This window comes from Giraffa tippelskirchi, chromosome 11, assembly GCF_054371585.1.
Source record: "Giraffa tippelskirchi isolate mGirTip1 chromosome 11, T2T-mGirTip1v1.2.pri, whole genome shotgun sequence".
NCBI classification, from domain to species: Eukaryota; Metazoa; Chordata; class Mammalia; order Artiodactyla; family Giraffidae; genus Giraffa; species Giraffa tippelskirchi.
In genome coordinates this window covers 120382955-120396641 of record NC_137285.1, presented here as the reverse complement: position 1 = coordinate 120396641, position 13687 = coordinate 120382955, and the positions used below count along the sequence as shown (strand labels likewise).

The 13687-nt window shown below is 46.9% G+C and overlaps 1 protein-coding gene across 50 annotated transcripts in view; it reads right to left on the bottom strand.

Moving 5' to 3' along the window:
* FHIP1B (FHF complex subunit HOOK interacting protein 1B) overlaps positions 1-13687 on the bottom strand; it is a 45049-nt gene that overhangs the window by 18705 nt on the left and 12657 nt on the right. For 7 of the 50 annotated variants that reach the window (XR_014068699.1, XM_081540978.1, XM_081540991.1 and 4 more), the window contains 10 exons: positions 12122-12450; positions 11354-11992; positions 10848-11006; positions 10567-10653; positions 10196-10363; positions 6345-6424; positions 5933-6138; positions 4761-5540; positions 2115-2293; positions 1793-1955 (listed from right to left, as the gene is read on the bottom strand). Coding sequence is in view for 45 of the 50 variants with exons in the window: in XM_081540978.1 (XP_081397104.1) it covers positions 1793-1955; positions 2115-2293; positions 4761-5540; positions 5933-6138; positions 6345-6424; positions 10196-10363; positions 10567-10653; positions 10848-11006; positions 11354-11992; positions 12122-12259 (2599 nt within the window). In the remaining 5 variants the exon portion in view is untranslated. Of the gene's footprint in view, positions 1-1792; positions 1956-2091; positions 2294-4760; positions 5541-5932; positions 6139-6344; positions 6425-10162; positions 10364-10566; positions 10654-10847; positions 11007-11353; positions 11993-12121; positions 12451-13687 lie in introns of all 50 variants that reach the window. The other 43 variants (XM_081540972.1, XM_081540990.1, XM_081540968.1 and 40 more) reach the window with 15 other exon arrangements.

Here is a 13687-nt window from a genome sequence, read left to right as displayed (position 1 = left end):
GCTCCCCCTGGAACCTTCCAGGCTCTTCTCATGCTTCTGTAGCCCCTTCTGCCTTAATTTTGTTCTCCTTGATGTTTTCATCCCTGGCCTAATCCCCCTAACCCCAACTCTCCTCTAATTTGGCCTCCACCAACTTCCCATTTTACTGCCCTATCACATTGCATTTCAATAACTTGTTCTCATGGCTTCTCCTCAAACATTGACCTGTGAGTTTAAGGGCTTGCACTCTGTCTTATTTACCTCTATATCCCTGGACCCCTCCACAGTGAACATAGTACCAGGAGAGTGGAAGCCAGATTACTTCCTGGTACTAGACCATGAGGAAATCATGCTAAGAAACTTCAACTGGGCCTTCACAGCTATATAATAACCCTCTTGGTACTCTCTTCCCAACCTACACACTTTCCCCCGAAAGCCCTCATCTCACCTCTACTTTCTTGCTCAGCATATTATTCTGCCTCTTACTTTGATTAGCACATAAAAGAGGACTTCAATTCCCTAAATCTTCCTCTACATCTCAAAACTCCACTGGTACATATCATCTCCTCCTTTGATCTCTCATTTGCCTCACAGGGGGAAAAAAATTTCCCTGGTGCTCTGGATCCTACTTACTTCCACCACCTTTGGGACCTTGCTCCCTCAGTTATAACAATCCCCTAGTTCCCGTCTAGATTATCAGCTTTTTGAAAGTAAAGATCTCATCTTGTGCCTCCATGAGTCCCCTGTACCAAAGACAACACCACATGGCAAGCACTAAGTCACTTCAGTCATGTCCAACTCTTTGCAATGCTATGGACTGCAGCCCGCCAGGCTCCTCTGTCCAAGGGATTCTCCAGGCAGGAATACTGGAGTGGCTTGCCATACCTCCTTCAGGGGATCTTCCCGACCCAGGGATCGAACGTGCATGTCTTATGCCCCCTGCATTGTCAGGCAGGTTCTTTACCAATAGCACCACCTGGGAAGCTCAAGCACTCAGATACTTGCTGATAAAAGATCTAAATTCAAAACATCATATATAACTCTTCCTTCTTCCTTATACCCCGCAACTACTCATCAAACTCTGCCAATACTTCTTTACCACTTCCACCTTATCAAATTCTTCCTATTTCTACTGTTCTAATTCAAGCCTCACAAGTCACATCTGCATTATGGCAGATGCTTTCTGATTGCTCTTCTGACCCCATCTTCCCTGAACTCCAGTGCACCTAGCACATGAACTTACATACTTATCTCTCCACTCCCACATACAGAACCTCCAATTGGTATCTCGCTGCCTAAAAGTTTACAACTTCCACCCATCCCAACTTCTACTCTGAGAACCTTCTGCTGTGATGAAATCTTCCCAGCCTTACTACCAACTGTTCCACCACCTTCCAAATTCCCTGCTCCAGCTAAACAGTTCATGCTATCTTCTGAACAAATAATAAAGTCATCCCACTCCTTTGCCACCCAAGTCCTACCCATCTCTTAAGACCCATGTCAAACGCCATATCCTTTACCAAGCTTTAACAATATCGCAACCTAAAAAAAAAACAATCTCAACCTAGAAACTATTCTGTCCCCTTGCCTGTCCCCAGCTTCTACAGTAGTTTTTGCTGGTACTATTGACTTGGCTCTCAATGGACACAACTATTTTTCCTCTGACCAGAAACTTGAAGACAAAAGTCAAGATTCCACTCTCTGCAACTCCCCAGTTCCCACCACAAGACTTCAATTTTAATAATAATTCAATTAACCTGAGCTAGTTAGTTGCCTAGGAATGATGGGGAGGCAGTGGCAGGGTAGACCTCACCTAGGGAATCAGATCGGCGGGGGGCAGGTCCTGCTGCAGGGCTCTCAGTCCAGTCCAACTTGCCACGGGCAATGAGGTACTTCTTGGCTTTGGATAGCAGTGCTGGGAAGTCCTCCTGGGAGGCTGCAAAGCTTTCAATCTTATTCTTCACAGAGCCCAGCACCTACGAAGCACAACTTCATAACATTTCTGGGTGGCTGCAGACTGACATAGTCCTTTCTAGCCCCACCGGGCCTGTTCCCAGCACCCCCAGGGCCACTCCAGCTGTGGGCCTGGCCCACCGTGGAGCCTGGACGCACCCATGCACGCATGCATCGCACACCTGCAGCAGGGACTTGACACTGGGCTGGAAGACCATGTTGGTGTTGAGCAGGAAAGAGCGGAGCAGGGGCTGAGGGTGACAGGCCAGCTGGGCCACCAGCCCTGTCAGCAGGAAGTTGACATAGACGGAGTTCTGCAGCATATTCTCGAGCTTGGCAAAGAGCACAGCCATGAAGGGGCCTGGGGAGGTGGGCACAAGGATACAAGGCTTGAACACAGTGCACATCACACACATTCCTCCCCAAAACGAGATCCCCCACTAGGTGAAAATTATTTGTATTTCAGTCTCTGGGAATGTTTAAATATCCTGTGAATACCTATTCTGGACAAGATAAAATGGCAGACACCACATGGACCCACAAGAGGGCCAGATGCCAGCTTTATACACATTCTAGCTGAAAAGCCAGAGCACAGGCTCTGGAATTAGGCAGACTTGATTAAATTTGAGCTCTACCATTTACTAGCAAAATGACTAGATGAATCAAAACTCTCCAAGCACAGTTTCCTACTTGTTAAAATAAGAAAAACACCCACATCACAAGGTTATTAAGAGGATCAAAGAGAGACTGATACATAGCATTTAGGTCAAGGTCTAGCAAATTTTAAGCATTCAATAATAACTATAAGCTATATGATATTTCTCAGTTTTTTAAAAAGCTTCACCCAAGAGAACAACTGAAGACGGAACAAGTGAGTAAGTGATTAGAACCAAAAGAAGAAATCAAGTTACACACAAGACAGAGAATAACACTAGACCTGAGTCAGAAATAAAGCAAGAAGAAAGCATAATGAAGGCAAAGAAGGTGACTATATTGGTCAACTTAAAAGGGGAGAAATCTTTGGAGAACTAAAGAAATAATCAGGTCTGTTCAAGAACTGGGAACGAAAATGGTAAGATAGAATCTGTAGGAAAAAAAGAGCTTAGTTCAGGGCCAGAGAAAACTGATCCAGGACAGACTCTTTGGTGGAAAAGAGACTAGCAGAAGGGATTAGAATGACCTTCTAGAAGAACTGGCCTCAACTGAGCCAGGTCACCAACACTAGTGCAGTAGAACCATCACAGTCTGTCTGGTCAGGGATTTGTGGGGGAAAGGGACTGTGCCTATGAACTGCCCTAGGAATTAAGCCAGGAGAACAATGAAGGGCAAGAGACACTGAATCCTGAAAAAGATCCTAGAACAGTCTTCATTCCACACACACACGACTAGCCTTAGCTCTAAATCAACTCTTGGTTTAGCAAGGTCCTAAGATACCACTTGTCATCTCCAGGGGACTTTTTTGCAAGATAAAAAGCTCAGATGAGTTTATGAAGAAGAAAAAAGACAGAGAGCTTCAGTTAACACTTCAAGAAAGTGGTAAAACCTGCACACCACCTTCTAGTGGCATAGAAAAGGAAAGAGCAAAGCAGAGGCTAAGTAAATGAATACACCTATTCTCTGTAGTCTGCAAGAGTTGTTATTACTCCAGAGCTAAAGGCCTGATGATGTGCGAGCAGCATGGCAGCATATCCTGGGCCCAGTTAGAACATGTACTGATTGTACTGATCAATGCACAATAACCTGACTACAAACAACAGGAAGACATGTGGTGCCTTGGTCAACTATTATCTGCCATGTGCCCAAGATAACAATCCTAAACTACCACATGCTGAGTTCTCACAATATACCACCATCACAGTAAGTGATTTGCATGCATCAAAGACATAGATGGAACACTAACTCAAGGAATGTCTAGTACAAATCACTACACAGCTTCCCAGAAGTGTCTCCCCAACAACCCCCAGGATGGTATGTAGAGGAGGGACAAGAGCCAGGTGCGGGCCGGGCTGGGTAAAGCAGGCTCAAACAAAAACAAAATGGAGTTAGCCCAGCCACTCAGGCCAGGTCTAGCCCCAGGGTCTTTGGAAGAAACCAAAAGAACTTAGCTGGGGTGGTCAAGGCCAGCGTTGTCATTTTCCCTGATAGCGGTATTTCACTGATCTAATTTACCCAGACAGAGGTATTTCACTCTATCTGCTGCAATTCTTACCACTAACCATAAACCCTTAGAAAGGCTTACCGAGCAGTCAGAGCAAGGTACAAGGATAGGCAACAGGAGAAACTTGAAACTGAGCCCTTCTCTAAAGAGGCTGGGAGAAAGGAGGCCAGGGCTGAAGAAGGAAAGTACATCAGAGAGCTGACTGTGGGCCACAGAAGGGCTGACAGGAGACCCAACACCAGACAGATACACTGGTGGGAACAGCATGGAATAGCACGATTTGCAGGTGCCTCACAAACAGGACAGCACATGTCTTCCACATGGTTCAGATGTATTATTGTGATTTACCAGGAAACACCAAACACAGAATATCCTGATCATACATCCCAGGAAATGGCCAGACTAAGAGTTGGAACATGCACATAGGACAGACATATAAGGCTTAGACAAAAGTCAATACTCAAACCAGCACAAGCATGGAAGATGTACAGACAGACACAGAGACACAAGTATGACATGATATGTATCTGGAGGGGACCCAAGCAAAATGGATGAGGAGCTAGGCAAGTACACAGGAATGACATGGCCAAGAAGTCTCAGAAACTAGCACAAACAGGTCGAGAACATGCAAAGAGTACACAAAGGAGAAGACCTAGGCTAAGTAGCTTACCAGTGAAGGGCTGGCTTGGCAGCTGGTTGAAAGTCCGCAAAGGGCTGCTGAGGAAGGGGCCAGGGGGCTCAGGGGGACAGGTGAAGCTCTCGTAGGCCTCCTCCTCCTCAAGAGGTAGTGAAGGCTCTAGAGGGGGCTCAGAGCCAGCACCCCCATTGCTCAATGCCACCTCCAGCTCCCGAAGCTCCTGCCCAAAGCCCTCTAGTCCTGCCATGCCCTCAGACGTGTCCTCTAGTGGTTCCCCAGCTCCCTCCTTTGGCACCCGACGAACCTTCTTGGCCCCCTCAGGCCATGGTCCTGGCAGCCCATTGAGCTGGGGAGGTGGCAGGTGGCCAAGGCTTTCCCGTGCACCCCTAGCCAGCCCCCCACTCCCCAGCTCTTCCTCCTCCCCTTCCCCCGCATTGTCCCTGCCTTCCTCGGGCAGTAGGCTGCGTTTCTTAGTCCGGGAGCCAACAGGACTGGGCTCAGGAGGGGGCCGCTCGCCATCATAGGGGGCAGACCAGGTACGGCAGGCTTGGACACAGCGGTCCACACCACGGCGCGCCTCACGCAGATACTCCAGGTAATTGTCTTCCAGCTCACCAGGCTCCTCCACAGGGCTGGGCCGGCGGCCAGGGCTAGAGGCTGGGGACGAAGCAAGCCCTGGTGAGCGAGGGGCTGGGGCTGGGGACTCGGAGCCACCCAGGCTCTGCTGTCGCAGGAAGAGGGCTAGACGAGATGGTGTGGAGGGCCGGGGTACCGTCACCACAGAAGAGGAGTCAACACTTGGGCTTCCAGGGCCTGCCAAGGGGAAAAAACATAAGAGGGATCAAAGAGACAGAGGTGCAGGAGGAGGGATGAGACACCATGGGTAACTACAAAAGAAGGCAACAAAGTAGCAGAAATGTGATTGATTCGGACAGCTGACTCTCCACCACTCAAATTAAGCTATTCCTCATTCAACAGCCCCCCTCACCACCACCACCATGAAAACAACAGAAACAGAAGAGCATGACCAGAGTGAAGAAAAGGAACAGCTTTGCTCAGAAGCTAAATTTCTCTGATGGAGTTAATGATCCACCCTGCAACACCTCTCACCAACTTCCCTAAACATGGAATGCCACTCACGACCACCTCCCTCCTTCCACCCTGGCCCCGCCTTCTTGCTAGCTCCCCCAGGACCCAGGCCATACCCGTTGTGTCCTCCCTTCTCCCTGCCTCTCTGCTAGGCCCACCTCGTGCCCACGAGGCATGCTCTGGACGAGGTGGGCTGGAGGCACGGTGCCGACAACAGCGTGGGATTAGGGAGAGAAACTTGTCTGCGGCTCGTCCATATAGGTCCACATCACGCACAGCCGGCTTCTGGCTCAGCATCACATGGTTACACGGGACAAGATACCTGGGAAAGACAGCAGAAAAGATGGATAGATCAGGAAGGAAGGACAGGGTTTGGGAGAACATCAGTGGAACTACATGGCCAAGCCAGGTTTCAAGAGGACATGCACAAGCAACCCCAATGCAACCCATCACCCCAGCAGTGCACAAGGCACTGACAGCCCTGAAGGTTCGGCATCAGCCATCCCTCAGCCCTGCCCCGACAGGTACCTGAGAACCAGCTGCAGCAGGACATCCTCACAGCTGAGGTTCAGAAGGGTCCTGAAGAGACTCAAAGACACCATGCAGAGCTGGGGGAGGCGCAAGGAAGATGAGTCACTGTAAGAGCTCTCAGCCCTCCAAGATGTTTAACAAATGGGAACCGCCCCCCACAACCTGAGGCCCAACCAACCACTCCTAAAACAACGGCAAAGGGCCTGGCATATAACAATCATTCAAATATTAAATAAATGATTACACTATCTTTATGGTCAAGACTTCATTATTTACAGATAGGAACAAACAGTGTGCCAGATTTAATGCATTTCTATAGACCACATACATGTCATCAAACTCTGGCTATATATACCTGGCAACAGAGATTCTAGCAACACTTAAATGGAAGGAATACCCATGAAGAGACCCCAGGAGATACTAGGACTGAGTGAATGTCTAACAGGAGACAACACAACATGATAACTAAGTGAATGCCAGTCAGCAGACCGTAGCAGCATAGTAACTGAATGCCTACCAGCAAGAAACCAGAGGGAACCTGGAAGAATCCCAGCTGGGAAGTGGGTGGGGCTGTGAACATGGAGTGTGAGTCACCTCTCCAACACCAGTGTCTCTCAGAGAAGGTAGGATAAAGAAAAGTTCAAGGGCAGCTGACAGGAAAAGGAAAAAATAGGTGGGTCCAGAAAAAGGAAAAGCTTTTGTTTTAGAAAAGTAATAAGGGTGGTTCACCTCCAGCTAGGCAAAGACTGCAGACACATGTACGTTCTCCCTCACTCCTCTGAATCCCCATGCGCTGTCTCTACACTTCCCTTATGACAAGTATACCTTGAGCTCCTCGAAGACAAATACTGGGTCTTAGTCTAGGGCACTACCTCCATAGTCTAGGTGTTCATCATCTACCAAATGACTGAGGGGAAATTAAAAGCCAGTCATGGTGGGAAAGAGATAAGATAGCAGTTCACATTTTAGTCAGTATGGATATTTATCCTAAATGACCATCTTAACTAGCAATGAAAACACTCAGACTCATTGAAAGATTGTGTGGTAGGTAGAAAAATGGCCCCTCAAAGATGTACAGATCCTAATCTCCAGATCTTGTACCTTTTTACCTTACATGGCAGAAGGGACTTTGCAGGCATGATTAAGGTTATTAAGGAATTTAAGTTGAGGAGAGTAGCCTAGATTATCCAGAGGGGCCCAATTAAATCACACGAGTCTTTAAAAGCAAAGAATATTTTCTAGTTGGGTCAAAAAGAAAGAGACCTGAAGCATGAGAGGGACTCCATCCACCACTGACGGTTTTGAAGGTGGAAAGAGTCACAAGTCAAGGATTTAGCTGGTCTCTAGAAGCTGGGAATGGTTCCCAGCTGACACTAGCAAGAAAATAATAATCTCCGTCCTTTAACTACAATTAAGTAAATCTGACCAAGGACTAAAATGAGCAAGGAAATGGATTTTCTTCTGGGGCCTCCAGAAAAGATGCAGCCCCAGTGACATTTTTATTTTAGTAGGGTATAGTCAGTACCAGATACATGACCTACAGAATGGTAAGGTAATAAATTTGTGTTGTTTTAAGCCACTACATTAGTGATAATTTGTTATGATAGCAATAGAAAACTAATATAGATACTCAGGTACTCAGACTAGCTAGCCAGCATTATCCACCTTAAGCCATGAAAGTCAGGCTATAGTGGTTACGAAGTCAGACCAATAGAATCAAGCTTAAAAGGGCTAAACAGAGGAAAGGGAAAGAACCTGCATGCTTAACATGGGAATCCTGAAATCAGAACAGATTTGGTTCCTCCAAGAACAGAGAGCCAAGAACAAATACTCAAAGACCATGAAAGGCTCCTGAAACCAGAGGACCAAATGCAATACTAACAGAAATATGTGCTAAAGACTAAAGACACTGAGGGAGAATCAAAGAAGTTAGGATAAGATTAAGACAAAAACAAGATGGACAGAGCCCAGCACAGGAAAAATAAATAAATAAATAAATAAACCCTAGGAAGGAAATCAACTTTCTCAAAGCATGAACAGAACATTCTAAGAGGTCAAATAGATTTAAGACAATGGTTGAACTTCAGCATAATTAGAAATAAAACTTTTTCAATATCTTTGTAGAATTAAAGCTTTGGCAAGTATTTCCTACTGGTTTATGCCAATAATTCTTAAGCTAAGGCATGTATTATACTTATAGTTTGGAGTATTATAAAAGTTCACATGCCTTGGGCCTACTTCCAAAGACTCTAACTCAAGAGACCTAAGGCAGAACTTAGAATCTGTTGTTGTAGTTACTGTCATTTTCAAATTTTAGGGTGTACACTTGGTTCAGAAACACTGGTCAAATCAGAGTCAGTCTAAAAATCTCACACATACCCTAACTGAGCTATTCAGGAGAATGTCAAGTATACAAAACATAGCTATCCAGAAATTTCACCTACCTCAAACCCTACTACCAGGTATCTCAGTTAACTGGAACAACTTTCCAGAACCCTTAGTGATCCAAGAACTTCTATTTCAAACACAAAGACCCAGAGAACGTCAATTATTTGTAATAAAAGAAGGAAACAAAAATGGTGATGGAGCCAAAATAAATGCCATAAGTGCATGGCTAAACAAATGCTTTATTTCCCCCAGAAAGACTGTAGGTCTTTATTACTTAGAAACAATTTACTCCTATTTTATATATATTTCTATTGGTTAAAATCTACACTTACCATGGTCTACAAAGCCATGCATGATCTGAATCTTACCCACCTCTCCCTCCTTTCTCCCCCATGCTCACTACACCTCCAGTCACACTGGTCTTTTCTCTCCTCAAACACATTTCATTTCCTCTTCCCCTCTTGTGTCCTTTGCAAGCACTGCTCCCTCTGCCTAGACTGTTCTTCCACTTGCTCTTTAGTAGGCTAGCTCCCTCATGACCTTTAGGTCTCAGTTCAATGTCATCTCCTCTGAGAGGTTTTTTGATCACCCTACTGGCTTAGATGGTAAAGAATTCACCTGCCAATGCATTTTCAAATTTTAATCCTGGGTTGGATCCCTGGGTCGGGAAGATCCCCTGGAAAAGGGAATGGCAACTCACTCCAGTATTCTTGCCTAGAGAATTTCAGGGAGAGAGGGCCTGGCAGGCCATGGGGTTGCAAAGACTTGGATACAACTGAGTGACTATCACTTTCACTCTGTTTTCTAAGCAGCCTGTTTTTTAACACAGTGACCTCAACTTTCAATTATTTTAGTTACGTGTTTGCTTATCTACCTCCTCTATGAAGGAAGCTCCATGAAGTCAGCAACCACTGCTTACCATTATATCCTCAGTACCAGAGAACAATATAGTGAACACAGTGAACATTCAATCAAAACGTTCAGGAGGAAGGAATGTAACTAGGTAGGTGGGCAGATGGGTGCCCCAAGTTACAGCAGTTCAAATACAGCAAGTCCAAACGGAAGAACAGGTAAACACACTAGTTACAAAGCAGGCTCAAAGCCTGAAGAGGTGATCTCAAGTCACCCACAGCAAGCCACAGAGCACTACACAGCTGAAGAGAATCTCAGGTCAATGCCATATTACAAGTGCTGCACAATGGCAAATAGCCATGAGTGGCCAAAGTCATTCAGAAAACATAACTGTCCTATGTAGATCCAGATACTACAAAAGCAGGGAAGCACATTGAAAATGTCCCCGAAATAGTTAAAAGTTTAATACTAGAAAGAAAATGCCACCTAACTTTGAAGTGATTACTAGAGACAAAGGCCAAAGAAGAGCAGGAACACCCTCCCAGAACAAAGGTTGGAGAGAGGAGACGGCTCACCCAGGTAAGCCAGGACAGAGGTGGGGGCCATACCCGGGAGTTGCTGCCAATACGGGCAACAAGGGTGTCAAGGATGGTGTGGGTGTCATGCCGGTGTAACAGCAGGAATCGCAGGAAGGTACGGAGCAAGGCAGGCTCTGAAATACTCCGTAGGAAAAGTTCCAGATAGGCGGTACTGGCGATCATCTCCTCCACAGAGGTCTGAACGAAGGGAAGGGAAAGTTTGGAAATTTAGGGCTTCCCCACACATACACAAAGCCATTTTCCCTAAGTTCTAAGGAGGTACCAGGAACAGACAGGGAAAAAGGGAGGAGTACCCTGCCCACTGCACCCACACTGGTCCTGGCACTGAGCTAACCACTCCTCAGCCTAATCCCTTAATCTGCCTTCCACCCATGACTCACCTTGTGCAGGGCAGGGCCCATGACTGGCACCAGGAACCCATTATGGATATAATCAACCAGCTGCTTTTGCACCAGAGGATGAGCCACCTGTGTGGGTACAAAACAGAGGATGGAGCATTTTGAAGGGGGCTACTGTCAGGAAGGGAGCAAAATGTTTGAATACATATATGCACCCTCCCCTCAAGCTGAAAGAAAATCAGAACTTCAGGGAATGTACCTTCTCCCCACCCCATTACCCCAGAATGACCAAGGGCCAGAGCTCCTGGGAACCCCAGACTCACCTGAATGACTGCATTGCAGAACTCTAGGGAACTCATGAAGAGCGCAAGGGCTGGCACTCCAAGCCAGTCCTCCCGTCGCAGGCAGTGCCAATCATCCCCTGGAACTTCAATCTTTCGGGGCAGTGACGAGTACAGGGCACTCAGCCCTGTGGCCAGCACCTGGGGGCCATCCCCAAGGACAGGTTACCAAAGGCACAGACAATATAAAAAATGGAAACAGGGAACTATTAACCCAGAGTTTTTATGGGAGTAGCGATAAAAGCTATTACCAGAGCAGATATTTGGTTACCCAGGGTGCCAAGACATCATCTGGGAACACTGTCCCATGAAAAGCCTTCATACCTGCCTTATTCACATAAGCCCAAGTTTCATCCCCACCCCAATCCCAGGTGTTGCATTCAAACCCAGGGGGCTACTTGCTAAAGGAGAGGTGCATAGCCCCTCCACACCTCCTAAACAGGAAGGTGCCTACACCATACCCTACACCCATCCCAGGAGGTGCTGACCGGGCAGAAGTAAGAGTGATCTGCGATGTAGCGGCCCACAGTGGGACTTCCAGCTGATAGAGCCATGAGCAGGAGTAGGGCGTCGCGGGCCTGCTGGCCCAGGGTGCCCTCTCGATGAACAAAAGGGACAAGGCGAGAAAAGAGGAGAAGGCGGGGAGCAGCTCCAGGTTCAGGAGGTGGCTGCAGGAAGAACTCGAGCAATGAAGGCTCCCGGGCCAGACACACGCACAGCTGGCTGAGAAGTAGCACCAGGCCTTCATCCAGTGCTGGGCTACTGGGCACAGGGTGGCCACAGGCATCCAGCAAGATCAGTAGAGCCTCACGAACTGGACCATGCCGCAACAGGGGCTGGCGAGCTTCGCTCACTAGCATCTCAAACAGTTTCAGTTGCTCAGCCCGCCGTTCCTCAACCCCATCCCCAAGCTCATCCCACTGAAGCTGCCATGTCAACACACGGGTTAGAAGATCCTCACGCAGAGCAAACTCAAGAAGGGGCCCAGGAGCTGTAGGGACCGAGGGCACTGCACGATCCTCTGCCAGGAGTGTCAGCATCTGGTAAGTATGGTTGCGCACAGCACTGAGATCATCAGCACCCCCAGGAGCTGCCCGAGGGCCTTGCCGCTCCAGGATTCGCACCACCTGGGGAATCAGGACAGATAAGAGAAGGAAACTAAGATAAGGTGACTAGACGTCAAGGTGAGAGAACACAGAAATTTAGAGGGACTCAGGCAGCTAGTAGACTGGGCCCTTTGGCATACAGTCTCCTACCTGGGACCAGTGATTCTTGAAGACCATGAGGCAGGTCTCGGGGTCAGCCATGACAGGGGTCTGCAGACTGGTCCCTTGTGGTACACGGTGCCCAGGGCCCCGGGAGGCCAGTCTGCTCAGCCAGTTCATCCTCTCCATGAGGCAGGCTGGGCAGGGCCAGCGGCCAGAGAGTCACACTCTGAGAACTTGCCAGCTGGAGGTTTTCTCCACTTGTGTCTCTAGTCTGCTTCATCCGGTCTGTAGGAGCCAACAGCTGTCCATGGAGCCAGAAGATGCACCAGGCTGGAATAGTGAGCCCAGAAGTCACTGCCCAATCCAGACCTACAAATCTAATTCAAAGAGAAAGAACAGAAGAGGTTAACAGAAGTTTGCCTCTTTCTACCACCCACCAGGAAGAACACAGAACCACCACTCCACTGAAAACCACACACACAATCAGCAACTTAAATTCAACACATGTAAAACAGAACTCATTCCAGCACCAAGCCTGTGTTACTTCCCCAGCCGTCTCCACATTGATAAACGATAGCAATATTCACCTACTTGCTCAGGTCAAACACCTGGGCATCATCCTTCTTTCTTCTTGCTATTACTTCCAATATCCCATTCATCAGCCTATAATCTATACCCTCCAAACATGTCTCACTATTGCAATAGCTTCCAATCTGGTCTTCATGCCTCCAACCTTACCCCTCTGAGAATCTATCCCCCACACGACAACCAGAGTTTTAAAACATAAATTATACTACATCTCTCCTCTGCTGAAAACCCTCCAATGATTCCCTATCACACTGGAAATAATCCAAGTCCTTTACCTTGGCCACTAGGGTACTATCTAATTTAATCTGTATAACTTCCTACATGCCCCTTCTCACTCACATTTTACTCATAGGAGCCTTTCTTGAATACTAGCTCTTCCCTCTGTCTGGAGTGCACTTTTCCTGATCTTCACATTGTTCACATCACTCAGTTCTTTCCGAATGCCATTTCCTCAAAGAGGACTTACTTAACAATTCTATTGAAATTGCACATTTTCCCACCTTCACTCTCTAGCTTTCTAATCCTACTTTCTTCTGCACAATTTTTTTATTTTCTGAAAATATTTATTATTTGCCTATTCATTTATCTATCTTCCCCACTACAATGTAAGCTCACTGAGGACAAGGTTTCTCTGTTGCATCCCCAGTATCTAGAGATTAATAAGTTATTTGCTAAATGTATAGATGCTCAAGTGAATGAGCGAATGAATGAACGAACGAACAACAATCAGGAAATCCAGTCTAGATCTGACTCTCGCCCTCTGGGACTTCTGAGGAAGAAACTTTTTTCTATTACAGGTCCCTCCCTGGAAGCCCACCCAATAGGAAATACACAAACAGATCTTTAACTTGCTGAATAATCTTAAGAGGTAAAAATTCAGAACCAATCAAAAAAGCAAAAGAATTTTCATTACAGAAAAAAATACAAGGATACACTCCCATAAACACACATATACCCACTCCTATCATATGCATCCAACATTCACTCCTGAGGACATGACACAACACCCTTATTAGAGAAAGAGTT